This window comes from Ostrea edulis, chromosome 2 (genome assembly GCF_947568905.1).
Source record: "Ostrea edulis chromosome 2, xbOstEdul1.1, whole genome shotgun sequence".
Taxonomy (NCBI): domain Eukaryota; kingdom Metazoa; phylum Mollusca; class Bivalvia; order Ostreida; family Ostreidae; genus Ostrea; species Ostrea edulis.
This window is the reverse complement of record NC_079165.1, coordinates 56,054,721-56,074,720: the sequence shown is the minus strand read 5'-3', so window position 1 is coordinate 56,074,720 and position 20,000 is coordinate 56,054,721. Positions and strand designations below refer to the sequence as shown.

The following is a 20,000-nucleotide window of genomic DNA, read 5'->3' as shown; positions in this document are numbered from 1 at the left end:
GACTAGTCCGTACGGACTAGTGCTTGAGAAAGTTAATTTCGAACCCTGATTAAGGGTAGCTTATTTGATATATGGGTTAATCTATAAAGAACATGACCCACGAACCATGAAAAATGGCCTAGCCTGGGATATTGATAATTTCTGTATATAATAATCTTCGGGATATAGGCTTTCTAGAAATGTTTTTCTTTTTTTCATATATTCTATACTTTTTTGTTAATATGACGTTGAATATTGTGGTGTTTAATGTTAAAAAATTTACATTTCGGGATACACGTCACAACAATAAACCTCCAATGACCATGTACAATGTACATGAACCTATAAATCTCTGAATATATCAAGTTATATGCACTCAAATAGCTAGAATGGCTTATTCAATGATCATAATAAGCATTTTTGACCAAATTTGGGAAATAGAAATAAGAAATATTTTGGAAATGATGTTCAAAGCCGTGATTGTTCAACTTTACTTTTAAATTATTTTTACTTGAATTTTAAAATACTGAAATAAGAAGAATAAATATAGTATGTAGTCTATTTACATGGTGAAAGAAGTGAATCATTGGAACAATTCTGTTTCATGTCATATTCCATAGTTTTTTAATTTTTTTTTTTTTTTTGGTATTAAAACGACCGAGTATCGATATCAATGGTAACGAAATAAGTTGACACCGCGTCTCGTCAAAACATGTTCAATTCGAATTTACTCGGAATTACACGTTCAACGAGCATTTCCTGTGAAACCTGATTAAAGGAAAATTACTGTAGACACCTAATAGTAAGTATCAAATGATCTTTTTGTTACATGTACATGTAGATTTCATAGCGTGAATAATAACAACACAACACCGATATAGGGGATCAGAGTCAGTATATTATTGACTCTGAAAATACGATTTGAGAAATGATACTGTATAAATTTTACTGTATTTATCTTGATCAATAATTGTATATTCCTATACGTATTAATCATGTAAAGATACTGAGGTCTTTTAACCAACAATTTTTTTAAATGTTTGTGCAATACATTATTGACTGACAGAACGTAATTCATGAGCTGTGATCTAAAAATCTTCCAGGCATTAATATAGATTTGAATAGAATTACATCTAGATACATATTTGAAATAGAATATATCCTAAGGCACTGTAGTTTTAAATTGTTTGGATTATATTGCATTTACATGTAATGTATACATGCTTGTAAATGCCACAGAATGAGAAATAATCTAAATTGGCCTATTTTCATAATGTTCCCAAAATAGAAGTATCATGTAGATCTATACAGGAAATAACATTTACAAATCATGTTTGTTGTTTGTTATTTGCCAGTTAAGTATCATAATGATAATACTAGTAGTTCATAATAAGTAATTATTCTGCTAAAATCAAATACCCTTTTTATTGTCAACAAATACATCACTGGTAGAAAGGTTATAAAGCTTTTATCTAGCACAAGTTTCCATATTCTACAGGTTTACATATCTCAGCAAGTCCTCAAAAGCAGCTTTAGGGGTTCTCAGGAGATTCTGATGCTCACTTTTAGACTTTCACTGTTGTCAAAATCCAACCTTATTTTCTCTTTTCTCAAAACTTCAGCTCTCAAAAACTTGTTTGATTAATTATGTCACTCCTGTTTTGTTGAACATGGTGTTGTCAGCAATAGGTTCAAGTTCTTCTATGTCTTGTTGTAGGTGATTTGTACAGAAGCGAGCCCCGGCAGGAATGATGGCCTCTTTTGAAATGAAGATTTCATGCCTTACTCCTACTGGGACTACAACTAACTTTGGACCTGGTCACTTGCAGATACAGCATGAAGTGTGCCCTCTTGATGTACATGGGGATGGGAGTGATACAGAAGGGGGACTAATTGGAAGAACTGCTGCTGCTGGTGGTGGTGCTGGACTGTCTTGAATCTGTTGCCTAACCGACTTGATATTCTTCTGTTTAATATGGGAGCAACACACACACTCTGGCATATATTACACAGAAAATCATGATCAGATGGTGCCCTCCCTATCAGAGTGGTGATCACCGACCTATATTTCTTTGAAATCCTGGATCTGTGTTTTGGTTTTACTCTCCATGGACAGTTGAAACAGAGAAAGAATTAGGGACCACTCCTTGGCATATCTGAAATATTTATGTCATATACATATTTAATTAAAATATACAATTTGGGTTGGATGAAAATCTTATCTTCATGTTAAAACCCATTAGCCTAGGTTATTTTTCCTAAAATCTAATTATAAATCAATTAACTTGTTAATTAATGCTTGGTGAATCAATTAATAAATTGTATTCAAAAACTTGGAATTATTTTTTTTCCCACTAATAAACTGAAAATGTGTATCTTCAAATGTTTTGTTGATTAATGTCAGTGTGACATATAGAGGGGGTATGGGGTTTACAACAATGTATATTACATGGTTAATTTATTTCTATTATGTAGTCCATGTAAATTTCTGTGGAAACGAGGAAGTTATTTATATTCAGTCTTTCCTATCCCGGGGTACGAAAGACCGAATATAAATAACCCCCTCGTTTCCACGGAAATTAAGTCCATGAGAGCCTGAAATCTCCCAACCTGGGTCTGTTTAATGGACCCTTCCAAAGTCCTTTTTTAAGGAAAAAGTAAACATTTTCCTAATCCAAAAAGAAAACTGGTGCAAAAACCATGCACATCTCCATACATGAAATAATATAAATAATAGAAAAATTATCAGTAGTATTGTATATACATTTTCGGGGGGTGGGGGTTTGCCGTTTCACCTTTATAGATTGTTTTTTTCCCCCTAATATTTAAAACATATCTTTTCAATATCAATTTTGTCTATAGCACAAAATAAAAATTCTAAAATAAATTAAAGCGTTTGATTTTCGTGTAAATATAAAAAACAAAACGAAAGAAAAAAAACTAGGATCCTCCACTAGTAAACTATGTTTTCCATTTAGAGTTATTGCCCTTCAATCGAAAAAAAGTAAATATAATTAAGAGAATACTCTACATTTCAACACAAGTTATGTCAAATATTATTTAACAAGATATATTTTGATATGTATTTAAATTGACCTACTTCATTAAAAACAAACTTTCTGTGTGTTTTTGTAGGTTTCTTTCCACGTATATACAAGGGACTTATGAATTTACGAACTTAAATAGTTGAAGTTGAAAACAAAACGATAATTGTTTCATCTCCGTTCGATGTATGAATATTGTGCGTTCAAATTCTCAAGTACAAATGTGAAATAGATAGAGCTTACAGCCGTATTTGACATTGCCGTAATATTCGGACATTTGTTAATGTAACACGTTGCTACAACTTTACAGTTATAATTGACAGACTTCATATTTTATAAGAAACTTTGAACTGTAGCCTATATTAATTAAACGTACATAATTTGTAAAAATTATGAGAACCAATGGACAAATTCATACGATAGATCATACTGTCTGAATATATATTGCACATCTCCATGCGTAATACATGTGTACATGCTGGGCCTGTATAATTGAAATGTTTACTGGGGTATTCCTAGAGAGAATGTTCTATCGTTAAAATGATAATGTCCTACGGCACCGACTGTGGTGAGGGCCTGTCCCGAGACACAGTTAGATTATTCTAACTAGGGTATTCCGTATGGCCGAATAAGTTTGTACTGTACGTTTGATTCGAACATTCATTCTGTTTCGAACAATATCATTTTTAAAGTAACAAAAGGTAGGGAAATCAGTACTTTTAAAGCCATCGGAACGGACTTCGGAATCAAACATACACGATAGGTTACCCCCCCCTGTACCTTTTTACCATAGGCCATGACTCTCATATTTACTCGTTTAGATATTGATTTTTTAGTTTAAAAAATATATAAGATCATAAAAACTCACCTCTTTGCTGTTTCTTTTTGAGTCGTATCAACTGTGTTAGGTGTATGTATTGACTTCCTTGGAATCTGACGTTTCCAGACGACACTTTTGTTATCATTATTTTTTTTTTTTCGACATGGCCGCATTGCTTACGAGTTAATTTTTTTGATGGAAAGTGTTAATCGAACTTTGCATTTTAATTTTAGTTTACAAAATTGAGTCGTGAGTAGTGCGGCCCATGTGAATTTATAGACTGAAGTTGGCAAATTTATGCGATTTTCCCGGAAAACGTGAAACTGCGGTAGGTTTGGGCATTTACTTGAGTGCTTTAAACATCCGGTGTGAGGAAACGATTGCGCAATACAACTTGGCTCATGTTATGGATAAAAAATATAATCTTAGATTTATTCTAAAGTGTTCTTTAATTTTTCCAAATTTGGTAGACCAAAAATGGCATATTGTGGGTCATGTTCTTTGTGGATCATAGGTCTGAATCTTACTTAGAATTTGAATTCTTTTCATGCAACAATAAATTGCACTTTTGCAGGAGTTTGTGCAAAATCTATTATATCAGATATAAAGTTCAACAACCTGTAATTTTCTCAAAATTGTAAGAAAATCAAAATCCTTGCCACATGCACATATTCAGTACGCATACAAACATTCTGTAAAATAAGAAGGTCCTCACTTGAAAACTGTGGGAGGAGTTAGATAGACATATCATGTACTCTCTATGCAATTTCCTCAAAACTAACTACATGCAAGTTCAACAAAATGTAATTTTCTCCGAAAAATTTATAAAATCAAAATCCTTGCCACATGCACATCTTCAATACCCATTACAATCTGTAAACCAAGAAGGTCCTCATTTAAAAATTGTGGGAAGTTAGCCGAACAAATTATGTATCCTACACATAACATTAATTTTCAAATAAAGGGGCATAACTCCTGTGTGGGGTGGAAATGGTTCAATTGATTGAATGATTTTTTGCTGTTTTTCGCCACACTCAACAATTTTTTCAGTTATCTGGTGGCACCCAGTTTTTATTGGTGGAAGAGAGAACCCAAATACAATATACCTGGGAAGAGACCACCAACCTTCCGAAAGTAAACTGGGAAACTTTCTCACTTACTGGCGCGAGCAGGATTCAAACCCGTGCCGACCAGAGGTCATGTGATTTTGAGCACGATGCTCTAACCACTTCACCACAGAGCCCCCCCCCCCCCCCCGAATTGCAACATGATCTAGAATGACCCACAAAGAAGCTACACAGCAAGCTTCAGATTGATATGTGACAGAGACAGAAAACCCCAAACAGACAGACGCACAAACATTATCATGTCTAAATAAGAACGTATAATAAGTGAAAAGTTGAGGATGACAACAACACACACCTGACAAAAGCTCACTTGAACCTTTGGCTAAACTTCATTTGCAGCAGGCATAATTAAATCAAAGCTATGATGCAAAGATACTTGCATCTCCTCCACTTTCCTCTAATCAAGTTTCACTTGATCTCTTCCTCAATACATTGTACATAAAACTTATATACCATATTTCATGTATCTTACCAAATGTTGTGTCACATCAATTTGACCCTTTGCTGAATTCTTTGCAGCAGTCTCTGCTGAATGCTCAACATTCCTACTTTTAGCAGCCTCCTTTGGTACTGCAGCTTCAACATTTGGAATCTGAGGGGAAAGAGTTCTCAGAACCTCAGTCCTACAAAAAACAACAACAGATCTATTCAATACTAGGAAAGGTATGAGTAAAGTGCTCTTAAATTCAGTTTGGTACTACAGTCAGAGTACACTTTTAGTTTAGATTTATCCATAACCAGCACATAGAATCAAAAGATTATCAAGTTATCTAGACATGTATGGATTGCTGTCAAAACATTGTAACACATTGCAACACCACTTTAGACCTTTGATCACCTGTTCATTTATTACGGGAAACATAATGCAGTTGATGTAAACAGTGCATTATGATGTCATATTTAGCTTCACTGTTATCAACATCAACAAAATGTACGCTGTGTCAGACTATTTATCTCACACTAAGTGTGTTCAATATGACTGGGTACTTGATGAAATTCAGGAATATAGTAGTTACTGATACAATGTTTTATTTTAGCACACATAATTAATTAGCATGGGGTTGAAATTATTTTTTTCTACCGCAAGCTGATTTTCGCCAATGGATATAAAATACACACGCTAAAATGAAAACCTACAAGCTAAATTGAAAATAGTAAAGCACTGTTCTTTTTTCATATTATTCTCAAATCAATATTTTTTCCCATGATTACTTAGTCTAGTGCGTCAACAAACATTGCTTGGACAAATCACTGACGTTGGTCATAAGATACAATGTTTAGCAGGTATAGACATTAACTTTTTATCTCACTTGCCCGAAAGCTCAAACTTTCACTTGTCCTAATGAAAAACTTAGTTGTCCGAAAATGTTTAGACTCTAATACGCCTATCAACCAGTAATTTTAATTAGCTCTCTTTCAATCGGTAAATAGCTAAGTTTTCACTTCTTTAGAATAATTTTCCCCGATTCAAGTTTTCCCTTTTCCCCCAGTGTAAGAGGTTATACCTGGGAATTATTGCCATACAAGTTGCATTATTGTAGTTGAATGAAATTGATGAAAAATGTCATTGACAGTTACAGATAAGAAAATTACAATGGTCATTGTAGGAAAACAGATCTTTCTACCGCAACAGAACAAACTAGGGATGAAACATGAGGCAAAGTTTTGATTCATGTATTTGATTCAAATACTCAATGTATAAATTTCAATTAAAAAAAGTTTTAGAAGTGTAACAAATCAGTTCTTATTCAATAACTCTATAAAATATTCATGGATGCGAGGAATTTTGAAAATTATATTACCGGTAAGAAAATACAAATTACCAGCGGTAGCGGATGTAGCGCTGCATGAATTTCTGACACATGGCATATATCATACTGCTGTCGGTGTCAATTAAACCTGAAAATTAGGATTGTCACACCACCTGAATCTCATGTTTTCTTTTTAATTTGGATTTATTTTTATTTTCAACATTGCCTTTTCTTTTATCATCTTCTTTCTGAGCGTTTACCTCACTAAAATACTTTGAGAGATCTAGAGACAGTTGTGAAGCCGCCATTTTCTCACAAACATGGAAAAAAAGAGTCATATATCGGATAGTTTATGTTATTCGGAACGACTTACTAATAGGATAAGATAAGGTACGATCTTCGCTAGTAGTAGTATTAAAAATAAACAAACGATTCAGTAATACAGAGTTGGACTTTACTTTCTAATATTTGATATTCATCAAGCTTAACACAATTCTTATAAATATCACATTTCCTACTGAAATAATCAAATTAACATAGATAGGATATGTTGGAGTGATAAATAATTATTCAATGAGGTCATAACGAAATGTTTGTTTACCCTCGCCTGCAAAAAATCAAGTTGTTTTTTTTATTCCCTGAAAAAGAGTTCATGTTCCATGGTTTTGAAATCACTGGTAGTGTTTTCGCATGTCTCTGGGTTTATAGATCAATTCAGTGGATGAATTAGAAACAAGGGCGACAAGATTAAATTGTCGTTCACTGTGCAATCGAAATAGGTACAAGACATCAAAAGTGGTGTCAATAATAGTAAATTGTCAGGCCTACATATGTAAGCTATACATATCTTATTTGTCAAGATTTGCTGCAAACTTAACCATACATTTTCAAATTTGATAAATAAAGCACATGCCCAGATCACCTGCAATAATGTAGCTCTCTGAGCTTTTATAAATTATTCACTCCGACATTTTCAGGAAGGGGTTAGGTATAGGATCTTCGTATTGGTGCAAAATATTTCTATGAATAACCTGTAATAAGCTCAGTGTATTTGTCTCCAATGTTGTTTACACTTGCCCCCTTTTTAAAAAAAGAGTAATGACTTTGTGCTTGTGCATGTCTAATAAAGGTGTTTTTCATTAAATATATAAAGCATGAAAAATTCTTTGTCTGCACCACCATGCTTGTTATTGTGGGATCTCACAGGTGGATCTACTGAAAATCTTATACACAGTTATAGTTACTCTAGCCATTCCGACAAATAAAAATTCCATGTATATCTGACATAATGTGGCAGATGTTAACAGTGTTCGAAATTGGTTTTAAACTAGTGATGGGCAATCGGACCAAAAACCATAATCGATTATCGGCAATAATCGGACACATGTAATCGATTAATAATCGATTATAATCGGAATTGACATGTAAGTGTTTCCCCTCATAATACATAACAGAATCATTAAATGATTGGAAACAACATTTGAATTCTTTGTCTCATTTGTTCACGTACAGTTGAATAAATCAGAATATCAATATATCAAGTCATGGAATTTATCTATAATCTCAATGTATCAATGATATCAGAGATACACTCCTTTATTTGAATGTTGTTGTTACCATCCTTCACATCTCCCACCATTTTGTTTGTTTATTTTTGATCGGGTTTGACATACAGAAAATAAAATTTGAACAAAGTTGAACTGATTTCCGGATTTTGTTTGGTCAACGATGTCTGCGACATTTATTTTGTAATCGATTAGTAGCATCGTAGGTCTCTGAACGACCGACAATCGATCATCGGCGACAATCGTTTCATCACTATTTTAAACTTGGTATAGACCATGGGTCTATGCCAAAACAAGATGACAGAGACCTCATCGAATTGGCATAGACTGCAACATTGAAAAGAAATATCACAAAAAACTCAAACATTTTCATTTACTAATTTCTAATGTACTTAAGAAGCATATTTCCTTTCCATCTCTATAATACTATCCTCCTTTCCTTATAACATTTATCAGACATCCGACTGACCATGTAGGGTCCTTTGGGATAACTTTATTGCTTTAAATCTGGAAACTCAGCATAGTCTATCTCAATTACAATTGGCATAGACCAGTGTCATTTGGCATGGACTCGGTCTATGGTTAAATTCGAACACTGGATGTTACACTTTTCACATCTATTTAAAATGTTTTCTCTCTTTCATTGTTTAAATTTTCAAAGTGAATCTACCAATATCCTTTTACAGCTATTTCCCCCCTGATTGATCAAATTATAGGGTTGTTGATTTTTTGTCATTTTTCAAAAGTGATTTGGTAATGGATGTTATTATTGACAACTGGACTGCCTTTATATAATTGTGACAGATGTTACTTCGACATTATTTAATCATTCATTTTTTTTTGGTATTTATACACCTGTATTTTTTTTTATCCTTTCTCTTTTTATACATTTTAATCAATGCCATGCCTCTATATTGTCTCATATTTTTAATGCTTTATTCATTTTCAATGATCGAGAAAGATAATAAATCTAATTGTGACGGTTGTTATATACTTTCAATTTTCAAACTAAAAATGAAATTTCTTACAAGTCCCCGATATTTTAGAATATACTTTTACTAAAATAATTCCTCCATTTTCATAGCTGTGTCAGTTTTGTTTTTAAATGCTTTAATGTGATAATGAAAATTTAACCTTTATATTATAATGGAAGTGACCAACGACATTGATTATTTTGTAAATAAATATGACACCACACTAAATCATTTTCGATATTACATTTTTAAAAAATATCATATAAAGATATCTGGAAACTTACAAAATGAGGTGACGCATGCGCAAAAGTATTTCTTTATAAAGATGCGGCGTTCGAAATTAACTTTTTCAAGCACTAGTCCATACAGATTAGTCACTATTGATGTTTATTTACTAGTCCGCAAACATTTTACTAGTCCGTCCAGTATATCATATTAAATGATCTTCATTTTATTCAATAGTATTTAATGAAAACAAACACGATCACAGTTGCAAGCAATTCAGTTTCTGACAACTACAGAAAAAAGACCACCATACTTTATTTTACATTCAAGATCTTCAGAAGCATACAGTAACCTCCGAGTTAATCCTTTTATAAACGTCCATAAACAGTGTGCGAAATTAACCATGGACCAATAGACAATGTCTATAGAAAATCGAGTCGGTCTATAATGATCATGATAGTAAAAGACCAACTTGTCTATAGGAATTCTGAGTAAAAAACTGGTTCCCCGCCATTTATTAAACATATATGAAAGGCAATCAGTGCACGCCCTGGAATCAAACAGAAAGTGGTCAGTACAACAAGTTCCAGCAAGGCTAGAGTCGCAGAAAATAATGAGAAAATGAAACATAGTAGAAGTGACTTAGATGAAGAATCAGACAGTGAAACTGAGCTGGAACAAAATAAAAAAGAAAATGAAATTCTAATTGAAAAGCTTGTGCATAAAATTGAAAAAGAATATAATTAAACTATGAACAAATTACAAAATTGAATTTGTATCTATTATTTATTTTTTAATAACAACACAGGTTGACCCTCTCTATTCTATATTTACATTTATTTGTAAATTTTATAGAATAGACGATGTCAAATTTTAATAAGAGAAAAATTTTGTGACGAACCCATGATTACCATGATTACAATGAATATTGCATGTTAAATTTCGGTCTACAAGAATTTGTTGTGGTCTATAGGAAATGAAATGACTATGGACCGAAAGTCTATATAGGACCTTAAAGTTACTTTCGCACACTGCATAAATGCGTTTGAGATCGATGTTTCCGTTGTTTTCGTGCTCAGTTCTTAAAGTCACAGGAGTTCAAAATTTTATCATAAACTTAAAGTCAATAAAATTCACTCGATTGACCAAGCCATAAGCTATACTGTTACGAACTCCTGTGTTAGAGTCGCGAATGACGAGAACATGACCACACTACTTGCACCTCGAACCTGTTCTCGTGATTCGTACTCGGCTTTCGGAATTGGCAGGAATTTGTGCTCGTTCGATGAACAGCGGGCTCGAACGCACTCCACGTGTTTGGAAGATCACAATGTCATAGTCACGCAAACCCTTAACCATGTAGATAATCAACCATAAGTTCAAACATCTAAGAGACTCAAATAAATCTTGCTAAAATCTTAACCAATTCAAGAGTGATTTCCGGATTTTCACTAGTCCATACGGACTAGTGCTATAGAGAGCTTATGAGTCCGACACGGTTTTTTCTAGTCTCGGACTTACGAACATGAGGTAATTTCAAACCCCGAGATGTATTACTTGAAATGATGAGTGTGAAATTGAATGGTGTCAGTTGGATTTATTTGTGGAAAAATGATTGATTGTATCTTGTTTAACGTCTCTCTCAAGAATTTTTCACTCATATGGAGACGTCATCAAGATCGGTGAAGAGCTTCAAATTTAGGACTTTGCTCAATGCTTACGGCCATTGAGCAGTGAGGGTTCTTTAGCGTACCACACAAACTGTGACATGGGGCATCCATTTTTAAGGTTATTTCCAAGGACCCGTGACATTCACACCTGATGCTGTGTGTTTGGCGATGGAACTGTCACTACCTGTTTTAATGACTTAGGTCTGTCACGACCGGGCTTCAAACCCCAGCCTTCCGCATGTGGGTCGAACGTTCTAACCTATAGACCACCGTGTTCATGGATTGATTAAGGTTTAGTTTTCAGACAATTCATACCATTTCATGACAGTTTGTGATATACAGAACTAATACTGATTAACAATTACTTTATACACAGTCTTCACGAAAATTCAGTGGTCTGAAGACCGAGGCCAGTGAATTTTACAGTCGGGTCAGTAAAAAATTAAAAATCAGGAAGTTCGATGGGCTTGTAGACTTTTTGTAAGTCACATAAAACGTAATGTTGGCTTTAGATATTCTAAATGTCGTATTTGCTTAAATTTACCATCAAAATAAAAATAAATAATAAAATAGCACATAAAGTAAGTGTTTGGACATAGTGGTTTGTTTATTTCGTAAAGAACCATAACTATACTTGTAATTGTCAAGATAACTTGTACGTTGATCACGTGAATATTAAACGAACAACTTGTAGAAACAACAAAAATGGCCGCGTTCTGTATCGCACCGCACACCGGTAATTGCTGCTTTATTGCATTGTCCAATTAAAATGAACTTCAACAATTGCATTTATCTCTGATTTTATGCAATTTCTATAGTTATAGAATTAATCAATCGTTTACATTTGATGTTAGTAGAGAAAGCTACTTCTTAAGGTGCACTCGGGCTGTTTTCATGTTTGTGAAAAATACATGAATTTGTAGGTCTTGTTGTTTGCGGGCGAAGAGAGAGATACCGTGTACGGTGTTGTTTTTCTGGTATCGACAGAAAGGATGTCTAAGGGTGGATATCGATACGAGTAATAACCATAGTTTCAGTAAATTAATTGTACAATTTTACAATGCATTCCATAATGTATGTGATAAACATAAGAAAATTTAAGGGGCCAGTAAATTTCACAGTGGGCCAGTAAATTCAGACAGTTCACTGGTCCGACTGGCCAGCAAGTTTTAAATGTTTACGTGAAGACTATATACAAAGTACTGAAGCATAAGAATTAAAAGCAATAAAAAAAACCTGTAATTTCTAATCAGTTTAATCAATCTGTGAAGGCATTCTAAATTATAGGAACTTTATAATGCTAAAATATGAAATGGTGGCTGTTAGCAACAGTGTCAAAAACAGCCAACTTAATATACTGTGGGATTTACACCATGTAAAGGTAAGAAATACATGTTTCATTGTGATAGGGTGTTAATAGGATGTCTAAGGTGAAAAGTTGAAGCAGACAAGAAATTCAGTTTAACCCATTCTAATCGCAACAAGCGGCCGAGTTCAGGCAAGATTTCCTGGATCACTTTGTCTAACACTGGTCCGAGATTCGGAAGAAGCGTCTGTCCAAATTTCGACGAATCTCACTGAGATTACCAAACTGTCTGTGCCAAACTCCTGAACCGTCGTATATGTCCAGTCCCGAACCATCACGCACCTATACATTTCCCACATACAGGCTTGAACAGAAACGAGAAGGGTAGGAGAGATATAATTACGCAAGATCGTGACTACTTTTTCCGTCTTGGTTTTAATTTTTACTTTCCCCTTTCAAAGTCTCGTGAGACCCAGAGTATGCGAGAATTTGGGCATGTTCGTTTATAATACCAGTTCTGCAACTTTTGTCGTGATCGATTTACCCGATTTTAACAATGGTGCACTATCATTGTATTGCATTAGACTGTAGTAATGATTCAAGAAAGAAACATAATACGCAGAAATATCCACAAAAGATAGATTTTAATGGAAATGTGGTGGATTTTTTCCCCACTGCTGTCAGCCAGGAAATTTCCAAAGCTGAGAAGAGCTTGCGTCAAAATATATAGCTTCGCGAGCTAAATTCAGGAGTTCATTTTTCCTGTATCCAGACGTTTTTACACACCTTTCATTTAAAAATGCTTTTAATTGTGGAAGGCACATGGATGTTAAATCGTCTTCGGGTCCCATGTTTTGAATAAACAAAAAATGCCCAACATCGACACGCTTTTCCGGACTTCTTTACAAGAGAGTTCCGCTAACTCTGTATTTACGATCTTGTGTATTGTCCACAGGCACTTGTTTCTGTAAATGACTTATGACCTCTGTATACTAATAACAACACAAGGTAACTAGCTTCAAATGACACCCCTGAGAATGTCGGCCTTTTGAGCTTCCAGGGCAGGGCTCGAAATTAACATATGCCTGTCAGTCTGTGACTGGTTAAAAGTCTGGCGGACTGACTGACATTTGTTTTAGTCAGTCCGATGGGACTGGTTAATTTTCTAAGGCATATACTTATGAAATTTTATACACCCATTTGGCATGCTTCGATCTGCAGATATCCGATGAATCTGATTCGTAAATATAAATCCCACATTTAAATGTTACAATATTGTCTGAGACATATTGAGTTAAATTTCGTTTCAATAACATTAACGAAATTAAATGTTTAATCATTTCTGGAAAACTCTGTTGGACTGGTAAAATTTTCTGCGGACTGGTTGAAATTATACCCCATCAGTCCAGTTGGACTGGTGACATAAAAAGTTAGCTTCAAGCCCTGCAAGGAATATGCTATGTAAATGTATTTACTACCATTGTATTGTACAATCATTCAACTTAAAAACCATGTATGACGTGGCTGCATTCATTGCCTCTTATCGCCGAAAACTGCAACAAAACATAGATTTTTCGTTTTATACCACGAAGTGCTATGTACTGATACCGCACAGAATGAAAATTGTATATTTGTTGTGTTGAAAAATAAAGTCTCATTGTTTTATTATCACAATAAATTGATACGATGTTCATTACCAAAAAATCTTGAACATATTGCTTTGTTAACAAAATAAAAATTTTGAATTGAGGACGCTGTACGCTATTTTTAGTTACTCAAAAAAACCAAAGCTGCTCGTACGTTTCGGGATTTTACATGTCATCAGAAGATAGAAGCTAAGACCTCCCGAGTGGATATTTAAAAATATTTTCGTGTCGGAATCATTTCTGATGAAGATAATAATGAAATTAAATTATGACTTACTGTAAATACAACTTCGTTAACTACTATGAGAAATATTTCTGTCAATTGCATGTTTCATGCAGATCTATGGAAAGTCAGAGAAAATACAGATAAAAGATTATTTGGAAGTATGCAAAATAGAGCAAGGAAAGTTTTTTTAGTGATGTGTTATTGACTTTGTGATATGTATTGATGTGGCAAGTACCTGTTGTTACATTGTTTTATGAAACCCACCATAAGTACCAAGAACGCTGCAGGCACATATCAATGTTTTTCGGAGGCGATTGGCCAACCCTTAACATTAACTGTTTTTTTCATGCAAGTAAATGAAGATATATTGCGAGAATAGCCCAGGGTTTGACATTAACTTTTTTGGGCACTAGACCAATCGGGCTACTTAAAATGATTTTTGCTAGACCTGACCTTACATCCACTAGTTCCAGAAAAAAATCTTATAAGATTCTCCATATCTAAATACATGTACTTAATTTAAATGAAAAACGTTAAATTTGAACTAAAATGCATTTAATTGTCTCAAAAAAATCTTTAATCTCGTCATTCAATTTGATGCTTTTACTTTCAACCCTTTTTTCAGTTTCTTTAAATTTTTACCGGCACCGAAATTCTTTAATCCATTTAGAATAAATTGACCTCAATATTTTTTTTTTAAATTTCTATTTCATAAGCCCTGCTTTGTTTCTACCCAACGTTTTCCTTTTTTTTCTTTCTTGAGACATCTTTTGCTTTCATTGAGGACGAGATTTCATATTTGATTATATAGACATTCCCGCACATATGTTTAATAAACACTTTCTTATATTCAATTCAAATGAACTGTTTTGGTGAGTTTTTTTAATGAAAATGAATTCAATAATTCTATTTAACCAAAACATAACTTTACACACATTAACAATGTGTAGATGTCGTAGAACATCACTTACGACCGCGACTTATTAGAACTAAAGATAGAGATTATGTCATCATGTGGTTCAAAATTGCTCGCAAACTCTTTACAGTTATTTTTTTTATGAATAAAATATCTTATGATTTAAAGTAAAGTTTCTTAAATTTGTTTATATTTTTAACACGACCAGTCGGACTAGTAAATAAACATTTTACCCGATCATTTAGTAGTCTCGGTCGGTCGGACGTGCCTTAGTGTCAAACCCTGATAGCCCCTCCACTATTTTTGATAGTACTATGTAGTAGTGAATGAGAAGATATTAATGCATGTAAGCTTGAAAGTTATGAATTGAAGCCCTGGAGCAAAGAATGACCCCTCCCAGCCTGAGGGGAAAAATTGAGACAGCAATGACGAACACTATAACACCAAAAATCCACAGGCATCTGAAGTATGGACACCCCCCCCCCTTCTGATTTTTTGGGGCGGCGATTATTTCTCCGAAATGTGTGGATTCCCCGTCTATTCCATCCTAATTTCAATTTATGTAATCGTAAACTTGCTTTTTTGTAAGCCTTAAATACCTTATACTGTTTATAATAAGTATATTCTATATTATACCAGTCCAGTAGAAGGCCAATCTCTAAAGCTTGTGAAAAGCGTGAAACAACTACATCAATCGAAATTGGGTTGAGAGAGACAAGGAATCCACACATTTTGGAGGCATTGTCACCACACAAAAAAAATCAGAAGGGGGGATTATAGTTATCAGGTGTCTGTGGAGAAAAATATGGGGGGATGGAGTCTCCTTTATTTTTTGTAGCATTTCCCCCCTAATGTTAGTAACTAAATTATACAAAATAAGATCAATTGTGGTTAATGGTCACCATTAAAATCATCCTTTTGCCTGTTATTTTTAATCCATCTCTGATGCTCTATCTTTCTAAATATAACTCTAAAGAATTCCAAACGTAATTTTAGAAGAGCATGCTAGCCAGTCAAAATCGCCCACGTATTCTGTGCGGTATCAGTACACAGAGCTGTGGAATTTTTTTTCCAGAAGCCTGTCATTCGGACAGACATGTTTATCAACTTTGCCTGTCCGAACAGATTTAAGCCTGTCCGAATATTTAAAAGAGTTAAAATTTAACATAATTTATAAAACTGAAGTAACACACAGATCGCAGATTTTAGAAGTTTATTATAACATGTCTTACACTAGTTTTCAAACTCAATTTCTAATTCTCTCACCATTCTGTCATTCTCATCAAAATCTTGCTCACACTCTGATTCACACTCACTCTCTTCATCATCCATTCTCTCACCTACTCTTATTCCATCCCTAACACTCTGTCTCTCATCTAATACTGCTCTCTGACTTAATATTGTCCACATCTCTTTTTCTTTTTGATACTTGGCCTGATTTTGATCCCGGTGTAAATTTGATCGGCCACGACGCCACACTTTCGCGTGGTTTAGTTTGCCTGGTTTCCTATCCCCAGTGCTCGAGCTGGGCTTCGCCATTTTCGCCAATGGCGAATTTTTTTCAAAAATGGCGAAAAAAAATTGAAAGTGACGAAAATCCCTTTTTGCAATAAATTGTATTTTTAATCCTTTGTCAGTGACACATTATCGCCTGTTTGTTTATGCAGTCAAAATCTGTTTATTCAGTCAACGCGTGCGACCGGAAATCTCGCGTCGCTCCAGTACACACAGAGCTGGTCACAGCCTCAGGTAATTTATGGCTGCAAAAAAGTCGGTGATTATGTAATAAAGTACATCGGACAGCTGTTGACCCTGCTTTGGTCAATTGTTTAACATTTAAAGTCTTATTCATTATCGTGTTATCATCTCCACATTAATGTGAATTCTTAACCAGAGAACCGACCGGTAATTAAATTGGCCGTATTATTGTGTATAATGTATATATGAATACATCAATTGTTTGTTTTTGCGGCCAAACTCGTTGATTACAAGATTTTGATGTGCTTGATTTTAGTTCGAATATTTCATAAACAATGCGGTCGGTCACCATTGATATGGCCATAGCAATTTTAATAAATAATTTTCTTTGAAGTTTGGTGCGCAACAGTATAAAAATGCTAATCTCATAAGACTATGCACCCCATTCTATTTTGACACTAAACTTGTAGCTTCTGGCCCTAGTCAGTCTAAAATTAAAAAAAATATCTATGTTTGGCTTTACAGTCAACCCCACCTGCTCAAACATCTGATTCTGTCCAACTTGCAAAATCTTCCATACAAAAACGGAAATTTAATAGGGAATGGTTGAGATACGACTCTAAATTGGGCTTGATGTTTTGTGATATCTGCATTTCAGCCAATGTACACAATGTTTTCACTGAGAGGTGTAGCATCATAAAGTTTATATCTATATGATTTATTATCTGAATTTTGATTTCCATAATAGAATTTATCAAACAAATCAACTTTTTATTATTACAGAAAGAAATGTTTAGGTATGGTAGCTGGATATGAATAAGTAATGTAACTGATTCAAAATGCTAAAACAAGTGTAATGAATAAAATAATATATAATATGATGGAAATAATTGTAAAGCATGTGATTATTTGTGTCGCGCAGCTCCCCGAAAAAGTGGCGAAAGGGAATTCTGGTCCAGTGGGAGCACTGCCTATCCCTACTATGCATCGTTGTTAGTGAGCCAGGGAACCAGACAAAAGTTTCATTTGGAGATCCTCGAGTGGCTTCCACCTCACACATTGTATAGGCCTAAAGCATTGCGTAGTGAAGTCATCCGAGGATTACCGATTCATAAGAAACGACAACTCTGGATAAAGGCTGTTTATGCGGTGGCATTTTGTGTTTTTCTTCATGCGGGCGGTGCAAACAACATCGGTCATGCGGTCCGACATTTAACCAACTTATGTCGGTCGCGGCCAAATTAAGCCGGTCTTGCCGGCATGACCGGCAGTTTTCCACAGCTCTGCAGTACATAGCACTTCGTGGTATAAAACGGAAAATCCATTTTTTGTTGCAGTTTTCAGCGATAAGAGGCAATGAATGCAGTCATGTCATACATGGTTTTAAGTTGAATGATTGTACAATACAACGGTAGTAAATACATTAGCATCGCATATTCCCTGGAGGCTCAAAAGGCCGACATTCTCAGGGGGTGCCATTCTGTGTCATTTGAAGCTACTTACCTTGTGTTGTTATTAGTATACAGAGGTCATAAGTCATTTACAGAAACAAGTGCCTGTGGTATTGTCCCCTCGTTTTTTCCACAGTAATTATGAATTATGTCGACACTTGCACCATTTCAATGCGTTTTAAAAGACCTTTCTATTGATATAACATTTATTTTAAGAAGTTTGAAAATTGACCCGTCAATGCTACCGAGTGCTCGAGAATGTTGTTTCAAAGTAAAATAAGCTGATCATACACAATCAACATTTCAAGTCTCATAAAACCAACAATCCGGACCTAGCCGAGGTTCTTGTCACTCACGGTGGACAACCCCCTCTCCTTTTGCATCCGTTATGAACGAATTTTTTTCCCCATATTTTATACTGAATATTTCTTTATTATGTGATGGAAATCTAAATGTACTTACATGATTTTTCAACTGTTTCAGCAGACCAAAGGCGAAGTTATGAAACTTCTTCCCACCTCATTGACTTTCCCGCCACCGCAAAGTGGCGCTGTTACGAAAACATCCGGTGTGCGGAAAAGTACAGAAACCTATTGGCGTTATAAAAGTGAGCTATATGTTTTAAAGGTTTTTCAAGACCATATCTCAAGACCATATCTTCACTTATACAGCACATATATATTTCGATTTCTTGTATTTATAATAGACAATAAACACTTTTATACCATCCATACAGAAAAGGAAGTGAAACGGCAACACGACAGAAAGAAAATCAAAACTCCTTTAAAAAATCTATGTAGTAGTTGGGCATTCTGCCACTACTATTGATATGTTCTTTTTACTTCGCGTTGTGTGTTTTTTTTTAATGATGATAGGTGTTATATAAAGTATTCAACCCTTTAGATATTTCCAGGTAAGTTTGAGTCCGCCTAGAGTGAGGCTAGCAATAAAATAATAAATAAATAAAGTTTTAGACCTTTAATAAAGTTCAACAATTATATGATAAATACCAAAATGATAATCCCGGGGAATGAATGTAGCTTGAGAGAAAAATATAACTAAATAGGAAAAATAAAGAAACAATAATCAAAAATACAGGGTGAGGCAACTCCTGATATTTACCTTGTTGCAAGGAATGCCTCAGCAGAAGCCCCGAGCACGGTTGTGCTCGGGTTTAAATACTATTCTTAACAAAAGAATGAAAGTAAAAGTTACCTGTAATGTGATTTGATAATAAATCTAGAAGTAACCAATGAGAAGTTTTGTAATAAAATACGTTTGAAAATAAAAGATAACTCTCTTCCTGTTTCATGAAATAAACAACTCGAATACGAAGTTAGGAATTTACATAGACAAGTAGAAAATAATGAAATGGAGATAATATAGACCGATACTACCACATCTATAATTTTTTTAGTTTTGCTCATATGCCTTTGAAATTATTAAATTCAAAAACCACCAAACAAACAAAAAACTTTTGGATTCATGTGTCAAGTTTATGGAGCGTCAAATTAACATAAACTCAAATTATTGAAGATATCTTCAATTATTTGAAGATATCATCAAATCATTTGATGCGCGCAACAATTGAATTAAAGATCT

General features: G+C 34.3%; 1 protein-coding gene and 1 long non-coding RNA gene across 3 annotated transcripts in view; both read right to left on the bottom strand.

Annotated features, from left to right (window-relative positions):
• The window catches only part of LOC125679218 (lymphoid-specific helicase-like), a 67,858-nt gene extending 48,870 nt beyond the window's left edge, over positions 1–18,988 (bottom strand). The window contains exons 1-2 of one of the 2 annotated variants that reach the window (XM_048918258.2): positions 18,861–18,988; positions 5,443–5,593 (exon numbers count right to left, since the gene is read on the bottom strand). In XM_048918258.2, the coding sequence (XP_048774215.2) occupies positions 5,443–5,593; positions 18,861–18,862 (153 nt within the window). In that variant the 5' untranslated portion in view covers positions 18,863–18,988. The remainder of the gene's footprint in view (positions 1–5,442; positions 5,594–18,860) is intronic. The other variant, XM_048918259.2, reaches the window with a different exon arrangement.
• LOC125679232 (uncharacterized) lies at positions 1,386–4,490 on the bottom strand. The gene is made up of 2 exons (XR_007371754.2): positions 3,892–4,490; positions 1,386–2,135 (listed from the first exon to the last, which is right to left on the bottom strand). It is a non-coding gene; the product is annotated as an uncharacterized LOC125679232 (long non-coding RNA).
• Positions 18,989–20,000: the final 1,012 nt, after the last annotated feature.